Raw genomic sequence first — 19,939 nt, forward strand, 5'->3', positions numbered from 1 at the left:
TCTATTAAGTAATTTAAAATTAAGTTAATACTCCTGTCTTAAATATCCCATAGGGGCCAATCCAGAAAAAGTAAGGAATGTTCAGCTGATATCAATAGATCTTAAACACTTCGATATGAGCTTACATCCCATCTATTTAATCGCTCAGTTACATCAACAACGAAGCTAATGAACCAGTTTGAACATAACACTAAAACATAATTTAGCATTACTATATTGAGCCACCGTGAGCCTCAGCCTTGGTCATTTCACCTTCTAGCACAGCAGTGAAAAATAGTTGAGAAGTTTTTCCTTCCATTTTAGATTAACCACAGTTTGCTATGTCATCTGAACTATGGATAAGCTTAATGATGGCTAAACCAGCAAGCTGTTGGACTAAATTTAGTTAAGATTAACAATATTTTAGGGCAGAGGTTGCCAACCTTTTTGAACTAGTAGGCACATTTCCAGTTTAAGAGCGTGCTGAGGCTGTCAATCACAAATTGATTGCAGTGGAGAGGGCATGACATAAAATGGCTATAATGGAAATTGTGGAATAACACTAGAATTGAAGAGAGAAACACTCTTGACATCCTAGGCAGCTATACCCTCATGGCTGTGCAGATCTCTCTCTCTCTCTCTCTCCCCCACCTACCCATCCACCCTACTGTTGCTATCTACTAACAACTAGAAGCATTCCTCAGCACCAGGAGAAATATAAGATGTAGCCACAGCACTCTCAAAACAACATTTTAAAGCAATACAAAAATCCCCAAAGAAAAAACAATACAAATGTTTTCAATGATTTTGAATCCTGAGTGATATTTAGGATATGACACCATCTATTAGAGTCAAAGCAATTTTTAAAACCTGTTCTTCTCTCAAATTCCATATTGTTCTTATCAACACAGAATTCAATTTGCTGTTTTTATACGTTAGAGAGATCTTCTCTAAATTTTACAGGTTTGCATGTATTGTGACTTTCTTTATGTGAAATTAGCAGACAGAAGTTTCAACATTTTTGTACAATCTGCAGTTTCACTTCCTCGCTATTTACACTTCTGTCTTCACACTGTCATTTACTTCTGTTAAGGAAACCTTTCATTTAATCACCTGCTTTATTTTGTATCCATTTAAAATACACCCTACGCCCTCAGGATATTGGCAAAGATATGAATGCACCTGTTCTGCTATTGCTATCTTATTGCACATTGATGCTTACTGTAGCTCCAGCACATTTCCATAACTGGTGTTTGAAGCTGAGCACACATGACACAAACCACAATCCATAGGTATCTTGTAACTTCTTGATTAAATACTCTGTCTGAGTCGCTTTCTCTCAAACCAGTTTCCATCTGATTTGAGAACAGAAGCAGTGGTAAAGCTAAGTTGTATACATTTCAGGCAGCTGTTGCACATGTGCAGATGAAAGCACATGTACAGATGACACCTTCAGTGAACACAGGGAAAACAAAGCAGGCAATGGGCACTGGATGAAGGCAAACCAGACCCTACTCTAGGCTGCACAGCAAAATAAGAAAGCGACTTGAAATGCTGTAGGAGGAAGCAACCTCGTATTCACACCCAGTGGCGTAGCGTGGGGGGTGCAGGGGGGGCCGGCCGCACCGGGCGCAACATCTGGGGGTTAGGGTTAGGGGGCACAAATCCACGGGTTAGGGGGCACAAATCCACGGGTTGGGGGCGCAAATTACTTGCCTTGCCCCGGGTGCTGACAACCCACGCTACGCCACTGTTCACACCATACATTTCAAGCACACGGCTTTCCCCAAATAATCCTGGGGAAGTTTTCAAGGGTGCTGGGATTGTAACTGTGAGGGATAAGCTACTGTTCCCAGAATTCAGTGGGGAAAGACATGTGCTTCGAATATACGGAATGGATATTGCACATTGGAATGTGGATCACCTTTAACCACATACTGTTGACACTGTTAAGATGTTCTGTTGGCTTTGTTGAGGCATGATGCCATTGGTCCACAATCTGCTGCATACATACATGAATTCATATGTCTTTCTAAAATTGCTTTCCATTTGTGTGGTACAGAAATTAGGCCAACTGGCCTCTAATTCCAGTTTTTTCATTAAGAGAGATAACATCATACTGGTGCTGTTTTGTATTAAGCTCAATTTTGTGACTTCAAAAACTGGAATTTAGATAGCTTCATGATTTTATGACCATTATTACTAACTCCCTGCCTTGCAGAAGATATCTTAATTCACTTGGTTTCCTTTGCCATTATATGGATTCTTAAACCCATTCCAGCTCTTCAAGCTTCCTTTTACTTTCTGATGCAATGCATGCCCACTTGTAAACTGATTTCCTGTCTTGCCCACTGGTTTACCACACATATTCCATAACTGAGCTATAGCATCGGGTTATCAGTCTATTTTTCAGCTTCCATCAATTGTTACATACAAAGGATTGCATACTACAGATTACTATTGTCATTAGAGTACTAGGAAGTGAGAGAAATCAAGTTGGTAGGTTGATATATTGCATCAGGCCAACATTCTTTAATGAAAATGAATACATTATTTCCAGCTTCAAGGGACTTCGTCTGAAATATTGCTCTCTTTACACCCAACAAAAAGTTGACTTAATTAAAAACACCACTCCATCTGCACTGTCTCTTGTGAGTGTTTTGTTTTAGGTTCTGCTTTGTTCACTTGCATATTTTCTAAACAGGATTTGGATTATCAGAAAAGAAAAAAGAAATAATGATGAACAATACAATGCATGTCAATGAGAACATGATAGACGTTCTGTAAAATAATTAATTCTATATGGCAGTGGAAAAATACAGTAGCTTTCCTAATGATTAAGTTATAGTATCCAGAAGATATCCAATTAAAGTGGTTTAATTGACCCTTCCAGCTTTTTGCTCACCATGTTTGCTCCAAACATGGAATAAAACATACAGAGGGTGGCACAAGCGTATACTCCTACTTTTGAATGTCACTTATGAATAAAGAATACATTTTAAACAGCAATGTAGAACCAAAAATTGGGGAGGACAGTTATTCTGGATTACCGGTAATTTATGTGGAATAAATGTATCTGTTGTGTGTAGCTTTATAAATAAAGTTTTCAGAAGAGGAGAAAGCACACAGCTTAAAAAGAAAAAAGATTTTTATGGAGAGAGGCAGACATAAGATGACTCAAAGAGGTGCCAAATTAGTTCTGTTGCTCAGTAGTGTATTGGAGTTGTGTTTCCTGAGTAGTCTCCCACATATTTGCATGGCAAAGGACTTTTGAAATTAGGAGGGTGGAAAAATCAGTTTGTGGTGTATAGCAAAGGCAATTGCTACATAGGGAAGAGCAAACAATCCTTTCAGAAGAGGAGGCAGTACTGTTGATCAATGTTTTATTCTGAACCATATTGTAAGAAAATATAGTAAGAGCATTACGAATAATCTTTATGTAACCTTAATTTATTTTTTTTCTGCATTCAACTCTGCAAGATGAATTTCAAACTGCCAACATTGACTGCAGACTTCCGCTATTGATCCAAGAACTATACAGCACCACAGAAATGAGGGTCAAAGTAGGTTTAAACGGTGGTGTGACTGATGCTTTTAAAATGTCACGAGGAGTGAAACAAAGTTGCATTCTGGCTCCCATTCTTTTTAACTTTTATATTTACCCAATGCAAACTCCCCCGCTCCAGTAGTTAGGAACACAAAGATCTCAATCTTGGTGTATGCAGGTGGTTTAATGCTGTTCTCCTTTTCCTAACTGGGCCTCAGCACATACTGTAGACAGGAAAATCTATCTATAAATTACTCTAAGACCAAGATTATGATTTTTGACAGACACATTCCTAGGTATAGATTGTGCTTGGATTAGCAGGCTATAGAATCAACTTGCTCATTTAGATACCTGGGTGTACTCTTTAATGAAACTTTCTGTTGGAAGTGTTATATGGAGGCAGTAAAAATAAAGGCATAGAAAACCATTGGGGCATTGATGTTCTGCTACCATGGGGGGGGGGAGCAGCTGATTGAACCAGCCCTAAAGATATTTGGTAGCCAGAGACATACCTAGGATCCCTTGTATCCTTGCTAGGAGTGGTATTGGCACCCCCTGGGGAAAAAACCCCACTTTACTGCAATCGCCTCTTGCCGACATTGCTTCCCCTCCAGCCTATTTATGTTCCAGCCAGCGTATTCTTCACTTAAACAAATTGGAATGCCAAAGAATTCTCATCCCCTTCCTGTAATATCACCTATTCTGTTGAATGAGTGCCCAATAATTTTCCATCTTACAGCCAATCAGAAGTGCAATTTATTACTCAGTATAAAAAAGAACCTTGCTTCTTTCCAGACCAGTCTCATGTAACAACCAGCTGCTAGTCAGCAATAGATACTTTGTATTTTAAACTTAGCTCTTCACAAAACTATGGACACATAGCAAATTCCTATACAGTATGTAAAACAAACCCAGTAAAACATGATCTCTCCACAGTCACAAATGCTTTATTTCATGATTTATGAAAAGTGCATCTTGCTTCCTAGATGCATTTATATACATTGTACATGCTATCAACATTTTATATATTTGTTAGCATATTGAACGTTTAGTAATCTAAACAGAAAGGTAGGATATCATATTTTCAAAAAATAAGCCAAATAAAAATAGATTTAATATGTAAGTAGGTTCTTGGACAAGCATTTGCTTTGAAAGTTTGTTCATTGAAAATAAAGTCATATTTTTCATAAAATAATGAATCTTTAACAAATGTCTAAAGGTTTTATAGTCCTTTGAAAAGTTGCACTTTTTCTCTGACTGTTGAAACAGTATTTGCTTTTGGAAGTTCAAATACAGAACGGGGTGTGTGTGTGGGGGGGGGGGAGAGAATGGCAGAGTTGAATCTGATGGAGAAATTCAACTCTGAATAACAGTTTGAAGATCTGTTTATTGAACTCCCTTCCTGGGAATGTAAGGATGACATTTTTTTGAATGTTACATTTTTTTTAGTTCTGCATCTAAGATCTTCCATAGAACACAGGAAGCCAATCTATTTTCTTTATACCGCATGTTGTCATTTAAACCACCCTTTATGCTCCAAATATTTTTCCTGCTAGCTTCCTTCTTTGCATTTGACTCTGGTCTTAAAATCCAAATATGGCTGTTCATATGTTGAATAACGCTGTGCTGGATTTCCTTCAGCAAGGATGCAAAAATGTCGAATTTGGACGCAATCCTTTGGCATGTAAAGCTTACCCTCCGTGTTGCAGTAACAGCTAAGCAAAGAATTACCTTCCATATACCAACCAAAGGGGCATCCCTGTGTTGTCTGTCACAAAGAGAGCTTCAGCACTGGCTTCACTCCCCATTTTTAGGTCCTCCTGATAACGTTCACCTAGGTTTTAAGCAAATGCGATTCGTGCTACATATTCATGCTTCTATTGTGCCACTCAGCAATTCTCGTCCCGGTCTGCTTTGTTTTGCAGCTAAGCTGGGTTCATATACGCTGCTTCGAGGAGGCCATTTCCCCTTCTCTTTGCATTTCGCGAGTGTGCAAAGAACAACGCCATTGTCTTCATGCAAGAGAAGGGGAAACAGGCCGCGTTTTCCTTCTTCTTTTGAGCACAAAAGGACTGCTAACTGCAACTGAAAGATGAGCACTGGAAGGAGGGCAAATACATTGCTGATATCAGGAGGCGGCTTCCAGACAATGGCCGCGTGCGGCTGATAGATGAGCAAAGGGGGAAGAAGTGGGTGATCTCGTCGTCATCCCTTGGCTGAGGGAGAGGACATGATGGCGCCCTGTTTTGCTTCCCGGGATGGGCTTTGCTTGTGTGTATGTATGTGCTTGTGTGGCAGCAGGCCGTTTCGTTGGCCACCCGTGAGGGGGGAATATGGGTGCTTCTTTGTTGGATCTGGTAGTGTGTATTGGTGTTAGTAATCCACCCCCACAGCCTTCCTTTCTCTCTCTCTCTCACACACACAAATAACAGGCGGGGAGGAGGAAGAGGAGGGACTCGGCCGTGTTGCCGCTGCTGCCTTCATTACTTTGACAGAAAAACTCCCCGGCCGGCGGTTGCCGCCGTCGCCACCGAGGCAGCTTTCATGGTACGTGAAAGCGACGAGGGGAAAAAAAAAGGCGCGCAGGTCGTGGCGCCTCCTCAGCGGCAAAACGGGGGTCGTCGGCAGCCCCCCGGCGTCTCCTCGCGCCCCCCAAACTTCGCTGGGCCTCCGTCCTTCCGCCCCCTCGCCTGTGCGTCGACATATCCCTCCGCCACAGTCACCCCGCCTTCCATTGCTGAGCTCGTCAAACTGCCGGAGTCCCCGGATGGAAAACTATAATGGCCGCCAATTGTGACTCGTCGGACTATGGAGACGGGCGAGGTAATCTAGGCGCCCGGCGCTCGTGCCCAGCGTAGGGGGGGGGGAAAGGTCGCGGGGGAGTCGCGGGGCCCTGGATGCCCAGCGAGGTAACGGGGAGGCGGGATCCCCCCACCCCATACGGGCGGCGGGAGGGGGCAGCTTCTTCAGCGGGACGGGCGAATCCCGGTAGTTGGGCAGGAACCCGCCCTCTTGTTGGGCCGAGGCATCAAATAGTCCCGCGGTCGCGGCTTGGTTTTGGGGAGAGAGAGAGAGAGAGAGAGAAGTGCACCTCATTCAAGGGGTGCGGGGCGACTATTGAGGGGCCACGCGCCGTTGGCCGCACGGCTGCTCGCGCCTCTGTGGGCGAAGGCTCGACCAACACGGCGCGCGTGTATCCCTCCGCCGTTCCAGGATGAGAGTTGCTGTTCGGCAGCGCCCCGTCTCCTCCTCGCGGCTTCAGACAGGGACCCCCTTTCTAGGACGGGGGCGCGAGCTGCTTGACCCCCCCGTCTCCCGAAACACAGCTCCATGGGGGCCAAAATAGAGGGGTTAGTGCCCCTGAGCGACACCTGAGGGGCCTGGCAGTTCTTCTCCCTATGGCACCCAAAAGTTCTAGAGGCGCCCAGGAAGCCCAACTCAACCCGAAAGGGCTTTTTTGTGTCCAGGCAGACGGATGTGTTGGGTGGTCTTTTGTTTTCCCGCCAGTTTATGGACTCCTCCAGCACCTTAAAGCTATTGAGACCTAAAGACAGCAAGTTGGCAGGCCAGACTCCATGGTTTCAAAACTCAACAAGGGTTATCATGCAAAGGCCCTTCACCCTTTCCAAGTGCAGATGCTGAGCATTGCCCTATCTGGATTGTGTTGAAAGGATTAATTTGGCTAGGAAGCACTTCCTGCAGAATGAGAGAGAGAGGGAGGGAGTTCGCTTTGTTGTTGACTGCCATCTTGTTTTGCTTGGGTGTAGTCTTGCACCAAAAAAGACTTGCTGAGATCATCCTCTCTTGCTCACAACAAAGTACTGAGCTGATTTTGGTTGCTGATATTTATGATTGTGTTACCATAGGACTGAAGTTAAGTAGCATGCCTTGCTGCAGCTTGAAAGAAGTTATTTGGAAAGGAAAACCAACAAAGCCAAATGTTCATGAAAATTCCTTAAGATAGTGCAAAGATTCTTATATAACCATGTAAATGTGCTAATCATTTTTGTTCTCAGTGGCCGTCTCACTAAATTATAGTGAGTGATATATTGCTGTATAATAATACAGTGGGATGTACCTATGTGGATAATTTGTAAGATGGACCTGTATTACAACTTAAGTTGAGAAAATTCTAAATCTGCCAGCCCTGTCTTGCTCACATATACTTGAGACGTGAAAACACAAAGGCTTGGTTCTGAAATAAGAAAGATACTACCAGAAGTTGCAGTGTTACAAGTAGACACATTTTATACAAACTATGGAGATAATTTGTCTTTGCTGTTCCTTCAACTCTTGCAAAATATGGGATATTTTGTATAGGAAATTGATCAGTAGACTTGAGACATCTCTTTTAAAAAGGTGACTACATTGCATGTAGGTTACAATGCTGAACCAAGAATGATAGTTTGTAAGATTGATTTATTGGGTTTGCTTTTTGACATTAAAATAATGTATGTTTTGGTAACTAGATTCTAGGCTTCAGCCTGTATAAGGAGATACTAAAATTGTTCTAAATTTGAGGTTGGGTTTTTTTTTTTAGTTTTTTAAAGGTATATCTGCTTTTAGTCCTTGGGCAGAGTGATTTAGCCTGTTAAGTTCCTTCTCTGGTCCCCATGGCACATACCTCTGCACAGAACAGACCTCTTTCTCTGTGAAAGATTTCATGCTTCTGATTGTGTACTCTGGTTTTCAAGTTGCTGCTGTCTAGAAAATCCTAAATTTAAACAGGTTTTTTTTTTACTTGTAAGTAATCTAATCTGGGGAAGCGGGAAGTGAGCAGAGCAGTCCTACTGGGTGGGAAAGATCTGTGGCAGAGCGACTTCCATTTTCAAAGCCTTGCTGGCTTTGGCAGAAGGTGAGGAAGGGGGTGACCATTTTTTCTGTTATGGTTGCTTTCCATTGCAGGGAATTAGGTATGCCAGCTCTTAGGCTACTGTAATTTCTGGCTCCATTTGGATGAATGAAGAAGTGTAGGATCCTGCAGATCCTTGGCTGCCCTCAATGTATGCTAATATCCTTCTAGTTTTGGGCCTACCACTGATAGGGTAGCCATGGCAGCAGAAAGCACTGTTGCCATCCAGGGAACCACCTGACAGTGGTCCACTTCTAGAGATACTTTATGGTGTCTGGGACTCCTTCCGGGGTACCACAGGATTGCCCCCTTAGTAAACTAGCGGTGTTTGCACTATTTTAAAGCTTGCAAAAACAATAAGGTGCATGTGTTTAGTGCAGTCCCCTTTGTGCAGCCTTTGTTTTGTAACATGAACAAATTCATTCCTGACATCTTTTAACTATTTTTGGAATATTTTGGGAAATAGTTAGATTTCCAGTTTCTGCAGATAAATATTTGCAGGTTAATTTACAAATAAGCAATGTAAATATTAGGTATTAAGGAATCTCATTACATGTGCTTTAAAGTTAGCTAGCATAGCCAGGTTTCTATTCCAAAGTGTAGAAGACTTGTACAGATGTGTAAGGTTGGTGAGATTTAGGAGAATAAATTAAACTTGGCATTTCCCTAGTTTACAGTATTTGTTCAGAATTTCTGTCATAGTGGGCATCTATTTGATTTTGATTATCCTGCTAAAAGTCAGGAGTCAAAAAATGCTACAGATTTGTAGTCAACAATATCAATTTTTTAAAGGGAGTATTAGTAAATACTTAGTGCCAGCTATGTGCAGAACTCCAAAAACTTGCAAAACTTCTAGACATAAATCCACCCTCCCTGCTTTCTGGCCATATTATGAATGACCACATTTAGAGTACAATTACCTAATTTTTTGCTGTAGGTACATTAGGATCAGGCACAGTTAGATCTCAGGTTGTAGTGACTTCTAAGTTGTTCCTATGTTTGTGTTTTTAAAAAACATGTTCTTTATTTCAGGATTTTTTGTACATTGAATGCAGTGTCTTTTGACCCTCTGTTTTATGCCTTTCATCTCTTGGAAAAGAAAAGTATTGAACAGACTACTGAAGAATGGATTTTTAATCTTTTTAAACAGTAAGTTTATTACTTATCTGTGGTTAAAGTTAAAATTCACTGTGGGAGAGTTTTGTTTAAAATATCCTGTATTCTCAAATGCTGTTGAGTGATATCTGATGTTAGTTATACTCAGAGTAGTACCAAAATCAACTTAAAATCCATTGATTGCAGTGAGTGTGCTCTTCCTTATTTATTTTTATACCGCCCTATACCTGGAATTTATATACCACCCTATACCCAGAGGTCTCAGGGCAGTTCACAGAATAATTGGATATCACCCGTTACATTTATGTATGTGTTCAGACTTGTAAATCACAATATGCCTGGTTGCCTATGTTGGTTATTATTATTTATATAGCACCATCTGTGTACATGGCACTTTACATGTTCTTACAATCTGAAACCTAACAAAAGAAAACAACATTGGCACTGAAAGCAGTGAAAAACAAGGGAAGAAGATGCAATTAAGTTTCTTTGGCTTAGTTACTATAGGGTATTATCACTAGAAGATTGTTCCAAAGGTGAGTTTTTAGGAGAAATTTGAATGAGGTAAGGGAGATGATTGGACACATTCTGGGAGGTATTTGAGGCAGCAAGGGAGAAAGGGTGAAGAATGAGACTTTTCGACAACAGTGGGTAATGGAGCTGAAGAGGTAAAAGCCAAAAGAAGAGATATGTTAAGATGTAAGAGCAGAGAGATAATGGGGAGAAAGGCCATGGACCTTGGAAGGATTTGAAGATGAGCACAATAAATGTATTTATTTATTTGTCAGATTTCTCACCCACCCTTCACCATAAGTTCCCAGGGTGACTTACAACAGTATAATGTGCAATTCTTTAAAAAGGTTAAACTGTTACAATTATAAAACAAGTAAAACCGTTCAAAATTGAGCAGAACACTATAAATTCAGCAAAAGTGGTGGGTCCCATTAAACAGTTGAAGGTCAGGGTAAAAGAGGTTTGTCTACAGCATACAGCAAAAACTGTACAGTGGTACCTCGGGTTACATGCGCTTCAGGTTACATACGCTTCAGGTTACAGATTCCGCTAACCCAGAAATATTACCTTGGGTTAAGAACTTTGCTTCAGGATGAGAACAGAAATCGTGCTCTGGCAGCGTCGCGGTAGCATGAGGCCCCATTAGCTAAAGTGGTGCTTCAGGTTAAGAACAGTTTCAGGTTAAGAACGGACCTCCGGAATGAATTAAGTTCTTAACCCGAGGTACCACTGTAATTCCACCAACCACAGAAGTAAGGGAATAGAACCCAAGAGAAGACTTTCTCTGTGACAGCCTCTAAACTATGGAACTCCCTACAGAGCTGCATTTAGCATCTTCACTATACAGTGGTACCTCTGGTTACATACTTAATTCGTTCTGGAGGTCCGTTCTTAACCTGAAACTGTTCTTAACCTGAAGCACCACTTTAGCTAATGGGGCCTCCCACTGCCTCCGCGCAATTTCTGTTCTCATCCTGAAGCAAAGTTCTTAACCCGAGGTACTATTTCTGGGTTAGCAGAGTATGTAACCTGAAGTGTCTGTAACCTGAAGTGTCTGTAACCCGAGGTACCACTGTACTAAGAGAGCCCCCTCTGTAGATCTTAAAAGCCTGAGAAGGTCAGTATGGATGGATACAATTTTTAAGATACTTGGGAGCTGAGTCGGCCAGGATCTGGAATGGGATAGGAAGCCAGTATAGGGATTTAAGAAGGGGCATCACGTGGTCAGTTTGCCAAGGGAGGTGACATTGTCAGCATAATGTTAGATGGAGATGAGTGGATGAAGATGGGACAGTGGAAGACTTGAGATGGCAGTAGCTAAAGAAAGAAATTACCAGGGCAGGGGCCAGAGTTTTGCTGAGGAAGCAGAGAGGAAGGGCTATATTTTCTGACATTGTAATAGATTACATGATCTGGTGATGGACTGGATATAGGGGTATCCATTAGGTGTTGCACAATGGCAAGGACATGGCATTTGAACCAAGTACAAAATTACCTAATGCTGCTTCCATTTGAGAACTTCAAACATTGCTACTATGCTTTGAGCTAGAAAAGGAGAACATCAACCAGTGTTGGAACCCTTGGACTTCATTGCTTTAATTCAGTGAACAACATTATAGATAACATAACGGCATATAGGAAAACAAAGACCTCTCTAGCTCTGTTTAGGTGTTAGAATTTTCAAATCCTGAAAGGGAAATAGGACCACACACTGCTGTGTGCCTAATGTCTCTGTATGTGCAGGATCTACCCTGACCACCATGTGTTGAGTAGTAAGATTTAAAAGGGGTTTCTAAGTGTGTTCAACCAAAAGTACTTAGAAAACCCCATCAGACATTCTGGCTCAATGTGGGAAGAAGACTGGTGCATGCAAGAATGTTGCTAACAGGGGCGACTTGCATGACCCTGTCTTTCCTACTCCCCCCCCCCCCCCAGTTCCTCGTTCAGGCATAATGCCTGCACAGCACTTCTGTTTAATGATACCCCCCACCCCCGACAAGAGGATTTTCCACAGCAAAACATCTACTCAGGGGAAAGACCTGTGTTAGAAATGTTTAGGTCTGATACCACTGAGGCACATATTTTCAAATTTCTGTCTTTTGCTCCTGATGTATACATATTATTCCTGTGAGAGTTTATCTTTCAGAACACATAGTAAGGGGTTTTTTGTTTGCTGTATTGCAGAGTGAAGCATCTTTTAAAATCTACTTAATTGAGATTTCTGGTAAGTTGCCTGCTTGAAGTCCTAGTTGACATTTAAGGTTATTTTCATTTCATGTTGTCATGGTACAGTCTGTGCTTGTTGGTAATTGAGTCTCCTGTTTGTGTATTTTGTTTTTTATAAAATGGTTGGCAGCCTCTGTGTTAAGCAGTCCATCATGTCCAAATGTGTAGAATATGGGGCGATCATAGGAAACTGGGTGAAGATTGACTTACTGATCACCTTGGAGGTGGAAGGCCAAGAACATAACTAGGTAGGGTTTGACTATCTTCTACTGATTTGGGAGAAAAGCTGTGGCTGAAACAATGGCACATTGCTTCTGGCACTGCATTAACTCATGTAGGAATTAACCTATGAGAATAACTCGTATGTGGGAGGAGCAAAGTAATCTGAGTATCTAAAAGGAGACCCTAATAGCTGAAAGGTTTTGAGTGTCACTGTGAAGGTTTCAATTCTTAATCCACATCAAGGGGATTATGGGTTTAATGGGGAAAAATGTGACATGTCTGTGGTGACAAAAAAACAACTTTGATCAAAAGCTTTGTGCCTTTTTAGTTTTAATGGCTATGTTAGCACACAGGTGTCAGTCATTATGCTGCTTTTAGTATGTGAAACTATGGGTATCTTCCCCCCTTTTAACCTTTAAAATTAACTTTGTACTTTTAATTCCAGATTTACTAAACTGAGGAAATCCTGGAACTCTGAGTACTTCTGCACAAGAGTCTCTTAAATAACGAAGAGTACAAAAATAGTAAATTACAGAGTACTTTAGGAAAAATGCCATCTGAACAAGAACCATCCTTTTGCATCCAAAATACAAGTTTGTTACATAACAATGAGTTAGATAGAACAAGTGTTCCTACATTGGATACTTCTGTTAAGGGGTATATAACTCAACCTGCAATTTCAGATATTCTCACCTATGGACTGAGAAATGTGAAAATAGAGCTGCCTAGGGTAAATATTCCAAATGAAGTGCTATGTACACATGAAATTGACAGATACATGAAAGTATTTCAATGTAAAGAAAAGCCTGCAAGAGCCTTTTCCATGCACATGGATGTGAATGGAAGCAACTTTTCTGAGACTGATATTCCACATAGTAAACCAAGACTGAATTATGAGGAGGGATTGAAAACATCTGCAAAGATACTGAATTTTAGCTGTACTAAATGCAGAAACAATGTTAAGTACAGTCCAAATGATCTGCAGAAGCATTTCCAGTTGTTACATCGTGGAGAGTTGCCATCTTACCCCTGTGAAATGTGTAATTTTTCAGCTAATGACTTCCAATCATTTAATCAACACCGTCGAACACATCGTAGCACTTTAGTAAAATGTGAAATCTGTAATGATGATAATAGATATACTTTGTTGGACCTAACAAAACATTTCACATCTAGGCACTGTATAAATGGCCATTTTCAATGTGAAAGATGTAGATTTTCCACCCATGATGTTGGCACATTTGTTCAGCATATTCATCGGCACAATGAAATACAATATAAATGCGATAAATGTCACCATGCAAGTTTTTCAAAAGAAGAGTCTCAGAAACATGTTGCTTCACACACCGGCACATTTCCTTTCAGTTGTCAATATTGTAACTACATGGCATCACGGAAAAACTATCTTTTAAAACATATTATTACATTACACAGAGACCACCTCTATGCAAAAGATAAAACTGATACAGATAACAATGAGAAGATGAAGAAAACTTCAACAGGACTAAAACTTATCTTGAAAAGGTACAAAACAGGTGCATCGAGGAAGGCCCTGTGGAGACGTAAAAGAATGACTACTGGCAGTTGTAGAACTGGAGAAGAGGACAGACAAGTTCTCAAAAACGCGAAGGAAATTCAGCCTAAATCTGAAGAGCCAGGCCAGCCTACAAAAGAATTACACCTCAATGAAGACAACAATCTTCTAAATGAAAGGCATATCTACAGTGGGGCAAAATCCTCTCCAGCAATACCATATAGTAGAGCAGAAGATGGCTTGGGTTCTGGTGTGCTGAAAAAAGCTGTTCATGGTCCTACAGTTTTGATGGTTAAAAACAACAAAATATCTGTTCCTGCAAATTACAGTGCTAAATTTATGGGCTTCAAGGTGGTTGATGGAAAACAGCATATAGTAATAAAACTGCTCCCTACAGATAAACAGAATTTGCCAACAGAAAATAAGGTTGATGGGGTAAAAGATGGCTCAATTGAATGTCTGCAGCAGACAGCTGACAACTTCAATTTACCTTCCGCTGCTGGACCTCATGAAATTAATCAGCAAATGTCTAGAAATAATTCTGTTCACTCATTGGCATCATCTCCATTGTCATTTTCTAATCAATATTCAGGAAAAATAAAGGAAGAAAGTCCAGATTATTTTAGTTTGAATACATCTCGAACAGTAGAACCTCAAATTGTAATGGTAGGAAACTCTACAACTCGTCTGCCAGCAAAACCAGATTCTTCACTTCCTTGTGATTTTGTGGCTAAGGCTGGAAATAGAGATTCTTCATGGAGGAATTGTGTACCTCAGGACCATTCTCAGGTTTTATCCTCTGCTGGTGCACACATGCTACATTATGACCCTATGAAAAAAACCTTTCCTACAGAATTAAAATTACGGAATGGTGAAGTAAACAACAGTAAATACAATAATATCTACTGCCCATCAACTGATTTTTCTAATCAAATACCACTGCCTTTCCATAATTATTCCAAAATAGATACTTTGGATAGCTCCAAACACCATATGTCCAACAGCGCCTTTTCTCTCCAGAGTAGGCCTGTAAATGAAACCACTTATCTGCAACAACAAACAGTGTTAAATCTAGAAAGAAGATCTTCATTGCTGTCTCTTCATGGCTTTGTAAATACAAACAATGTTCCAGTATTTTCATCTAACCAATCCAATTATGCTACTGACAGACAGCATCCTATAGAAAATCATCATGATGACCAGCAGCATTTGAATACAAAGGTAAATCAAGTGTTGGAACATGTAGCTGAAAAATCAAAACAAGAAAATGCCTCTAATTGTGTAAATACATCACTTATGCCTAAAATAACATCTGTTTTCTCGCTCCAGAGTACTCAGGCATCTAACTATTTGTCACCTGAAGTAAACCAGTCATTACAAAATGTTCTAAGAGGGCAACCTGCTACTCAGCCACTCAACTATATAAAAACTGGTTATGACAACTCATTTCCAAATAATAGAATGGATTGTAAAACATTTGCACACTTCAGAGATTCAACTGCTGCATGCAGTTTAACCAATTCTCCTGTTAAATTCAAGAGAGAGTTGAATGCGAATGGCAGTGCAACGAATGAAGGTGTGTATTTTAGGAATGAAGGACGACTCCCAGTGATGGCTCATAGAACAGACGAAATGCATTCTACTTCAAGGACAACAGGCGTTGGTGCATTGCTTAAAAGTCAAACAGATTCAATTTTAGCACAGCAGTTGGAAAAACACAAGATGCACTACAGTTTGAATGTCCCTAATGCTATCCGTCCAATGCTTCCAGAACAGAAGAAATCAGTGCTACTTCAGTCATCTCTCCCAAGGTTTTTTGTACCTTTGCGCCTTGCCCATCAACAAGGATTACATGTTATTTCAGGGAAGCCTCCAAAAAACAGTTCATCAGATGTTCAGGCAACAAGAGCTACACCTTTACTTTTAAACAAAGGACCTGGAATGATCTTGACTTTTGGTAGTGGCTCAATTGGAACAATTGCAAATGCCACTGAAAATAGTTCTCAGGTTTTAGAGAAAATTGCATCTAAAGAGTGTGGTAAAGAAGAAATAGCTACATCAGGTATGAAATTTAAAATAGACAGCTCTGGCAGTATAAGAAATTATTCTGGTGTTAGTGGGACAGCGGTTGCTTCATCCACTGGCATGTCATACAAGGAGCAACTTAACATGACAAATTCAGAGAGCAGAATTTCTTCCGTGAAAATACAGGCTGGACATCAAGGCAGTAATGTTGCTACCTTGGAGTCAATAAAACAACCAGAGGTTGGACAAGAACAACCTGTTTATGCACTTTTGCCTGATGGTAGACAAGCAGTTTTTCTTAAATGTATGTCGCCAAACAAGTCCCTAGTACAGAAGCATAATGTTCTTCAAGGTACTGCTAATAGTCAAAATTGTGAACCAAAGAAAACTGGAGCAATGCAACAAAAGCTTTTTTTGAAAATTAAGACCTTCCCTGCTGCTGACAATTGTCAGTCAATTAGCAACATTAAGTCATCTTTACAGTTCGATAATATGCATTCCCTTAATAGTCCTGCACTAGATCAGAAAAAGGCAGCTTTTTCTCCTAGCAATGCCTTACTGCTTCCAGGTACATTGATGCCAGCAAATGCCTGTTTGGCAAGTGATAAATCAAAGGATCCTATTACTTCTGTAGAATCTGTACATTCCCTTAGGAATTTAAAGACACGGTCACAAAAGATTCCATCTGATTCCGCACAAACAGTTAGTGCTAACAAAGGGAACGCTTTTGGAACCCAGATGTCAACCGGGCCACCAACAAACAAATTTTCAAAAGCTAAACGTCATTCAAAGCAAACTGGTGCTAAAGTTTCTGATGCTACGGTTTCACAGAAGAACAGGAATTTGAAACGGAAAGTTAAAGATGGCCTTCAAGAACCTCCTAGAAAGAAAATGTTGCATCGAAAATGTAAAGCGAAAAATCAAATGGATGTGAATGAATTTGAATCCTTAATTCGCGCCCCTTGTAGACCAAGATTGTCAAAAGACACTGTGAGGATTCTAAAGCTACTTCCATTTAATTCCAAACAATTAATCAAATGCCCCCGAAGAAATCAGCCAGTTGTAGTGCTAAACCATCCTGATGCAGATGTTCCAGAAGTTGTAAATGTTATGAAGACTATTGCTAAATTTAAAGGACATGTGCTAAAGGTCTCCTTGTCAAAGAGAACTATTGATGCTCTTTTGGAGCCAGCAGATTTTAACAGTTTGTATATAATTACTAATGATCTCTCTCGAAGAAAACGCAAAATGCTCAAACCTGTAAGTCCTGTAAAAGAAAGGTTTGTTTTAAAATTAACACTGAAGAAGACGAGCAAAAACAATTATCAGATTGTGAAAACTACCTCTGATAATACGCTGAAAACTAAATTTAGGTGCTGGTTTTGTGGGAGGATATTTGACAATCAGGACAATTGGGTAGGACATGGACAGCGTCATCTAATGGAAGCCACTCGAGACTGGAATTCATTAGGGTAATTTATTGTGATGACTGAAAAAGACAAAAGAGTTCATCTGCTTGCAGATTATTTTGGATGACAGCATCAAAATGATGTTTTTAAAAGAAACAAATGTGTTAACACCTAAAATTATCCTGTATGAATTTAATTTAAATAGCTTCAATTGCAGTTCAAATTGCATTTTGTTACTACTATCATGTGATATATTTAGAGAATGAATTTCAGGGCTTTTGTTATGTATATATTTAAAAATCAAAGTGTGTACATATTTTTATACTTCAGTTATTTGCTATAAAATCTTGCACAGGAATTGTATTTTTTCAGCTCTGTGCATGCACTACTAAAAAAATGTTTTTCAGCTACACACAGCTATTGCCGTATTTTTCCTCGCTCTTTCAAGACAACCCCCCTTTTCTTTTCCAGGGATGAACACTGTTGTTAGCAAGTGCCTAAAAGATGTGAAGCAGTTTACTTTGTGTCAACTGTATAACCACAGGCCCTCATAGGGCCAGGTTTTCTAACAGTTTCTTTTAAACAAAGCCATATGTGAATGCTTTAAGCTATATTGCTATGCACATGACACTTGTACTATTTCTGTGCAGTTTGTCTACTTTCTTAGTGAAGTATTTTTCATATAAATCAATAAACATGTTATTGTGTTTAAGCCTGATAATGAGATCAGTTGTAAATATAATGTATTCACAATTTGTACAGTACACTGAAGAACATTCCAAGTGGATGTTTGACATCCCTATTAAATCAGTATGATTTGTGTTATACTGAATAATTTTGCCACCAGATGTATATAAAGGGCAGCCTGTGGCTGTGGTGGCTTTGGTTTTGCTAGAAATCGGATTATGGCTATTTTTCTGTAAGTCTTTTTGTGTGGCTAGAAGAGTGCTCCAGTCTAGATTTTCTTATCCCATACATTGATGCCTCATAAAATTCTGGAGTATTTGTCACTCCACAATAGGAAAGAAAACCCTCTTATATTTGGTTATCTTCTGATTTGGACAAAAAACTCTTTGCATTTTGATTGTGGTCTCTTAATTGTTGAATAGATTTTTGTCTTTTTGACAGTATAGCACTGGCTGCTATGTTCTAGAAATGGTATCAGGTTTTTACTCAAGATTCTCAGGCTTTTAGTTGTGTAGATTCACAATCCACTATACAAACTACTGTCCTCTTATAGCCTGCAGTCAGTCTTTATTTCTCCTTGTAGGTTAGAGATTACATCTTTAAATTGTCTGGCCTGTTCAGATATTACTTATGGGACAGAAAGGAGAGAAATCTCAGTTTGGCAGAAGTTATTGCTGATTGTGCAATAATCCATGTTGTAACACAGAACATTGCATCTTTGATTTTGGAAAAAAATGTGTTGGACATCTTCAGCATTTAAATAAGTATATGATGGCCTGAATCAAACAGTACTTTTTCTCCTCCTATCCCCTGCCAAAGTGAAAGGGATAAAGAGAAATACACCTGTCCCAACACCTACTAGTGTTGAGACAACTTTGTCCCTAGGAAGTCAAGTCTGAACAGGCATTTTGTGAATAATCCGTATTGATAGAAATAACAAATACTTAATTTTTGTGTTGTAAGGCCAGGGAGTAATTTTGAGTATTGGCAGTGTTTCAGTACCTAAGTTATATATTGGACCTCTGTAGAAAATTTAGACATATCTGAAGGGAATTGAGCAGGGAGGAAAATCAAGTGTAATGAGCAGTAACAGGTTCACATTTGTATTTTTAACTTTTTCCAGTGTTTAAACAGTTCCTACAAAGTAAAGTATCTCAGGAAAATGATGTGCTTTTAAACAATAAATGCAACTCAGAATTACCTCTTAAAAATTCCCCTGCACATGCTTGGTGTTAATAAATTTGTTATAGAGATATATTGTTCTTTAATTGTGTTGAATAATTTTAAACAATGAGTAAAGCACCGGTCTTTATGGTAACATTCAGTAATTACCTTGCCGATAGAAATTTATAGTTTTAAAAAATGGTCTTAGTTACTTGAGGTGACATCCTCAGATACATTACAGGATGCACACTTTTTTAAAAGGTAGCTACAATATACCGTATTTTTTGCTCTATAAGACTCACTTTTTCCCTCCTAAAAAGTAAGGGGAAATGTGTGTGCATCCTATGGAGCAAATGCAGGCTGCGCAGCTATCACAGAAGCCAGAACAGCAAGAGGGATTCCTGTTTTCACTGCGCAGCGATCCGTCTTGCTGTTCTGGCTTCTGAGAGTCAGAATTTTTTCTTTTCTTGTTTTCCTCCAAAAACTAGGTGCGTCTTGTGGTCTGGTGCATCTTACAGAGCGAAAAATACGGTAAGTTTACTAAAGGAGGTAGTATGGTGCATCTATTTCCATGTGTGGACATTCCAACTTTTATATTCATAATTATTTTGGGTATTTATAAAAGAAAATATTTCATAATGACACAAGCCTCACCTTGAATGTAA

The 19,939-nt window shown here is 39.8% G+C and overlaps 1 protein-coding gene across 6 annotated transcripts; it reads left to right on the top strand.

Annotated features, from left to right (window-relative positions):
- The first annotated feature begins 4,723 nt into the window (after positions 1 to 4,723).
- ZNF518A (zinc finger protein 518A) lies at positions 4,724 to 19,365 on the top strand. 6 transcript variants are annotated; one of them, XM_083505919.1, is made up of 5 exons: positions 4,724 to 6,349; positions 9,411 to 9,527; positions 12,192 to 12,231; positions 12,364 to 12,481; positions 12,901 to 19,365. In XM_083505919.1, the coding sequence occupies exon 5, from the start codon at positions 13,006 to 13,008 to the stop codon at positions 17,488 to 17,490; it is 4,485 nt and encodes a 1,494-aa protein (XP_083362045.1). In that variant the 5' UTR covers positions 4,724 to 6,349; positions 9,411 to 9,527; positions 12,192 to 12,231; positions 12,364 to 12,481; positions 12,901 to 13,005; the 3' UTR covers positions 17,491 to 19,365. The 6 variants fall into 6 exon arrangements, with proteins under 6 accessions (XP_083362045.1, XP_083362048.1, XP_083362050.1 ...); XM_083505920.1 differs by lacking the exon at positions 4,724 to 6,349 and adding an exon at positions 6,500 to 8,381; XM_083505921.1 differs by lacking the exon at positions 4,724 to 6,349 and adding an exon at positions 6,691 to 7,563.
- Positions 19,366 to 19,939: the final 574 nt, after the last annotated feature.

This window comes from Podarcis liolepis (assembly GCF_965112155.1).
Source record: "Podarcis liolepis genome assembly, chromosome: 5".
NCBI lineage: Eukaryota > Metazoa > Chordata > Lepidosauria > Squamata > Lacertidae > Podarcis > Podarcis liolepis.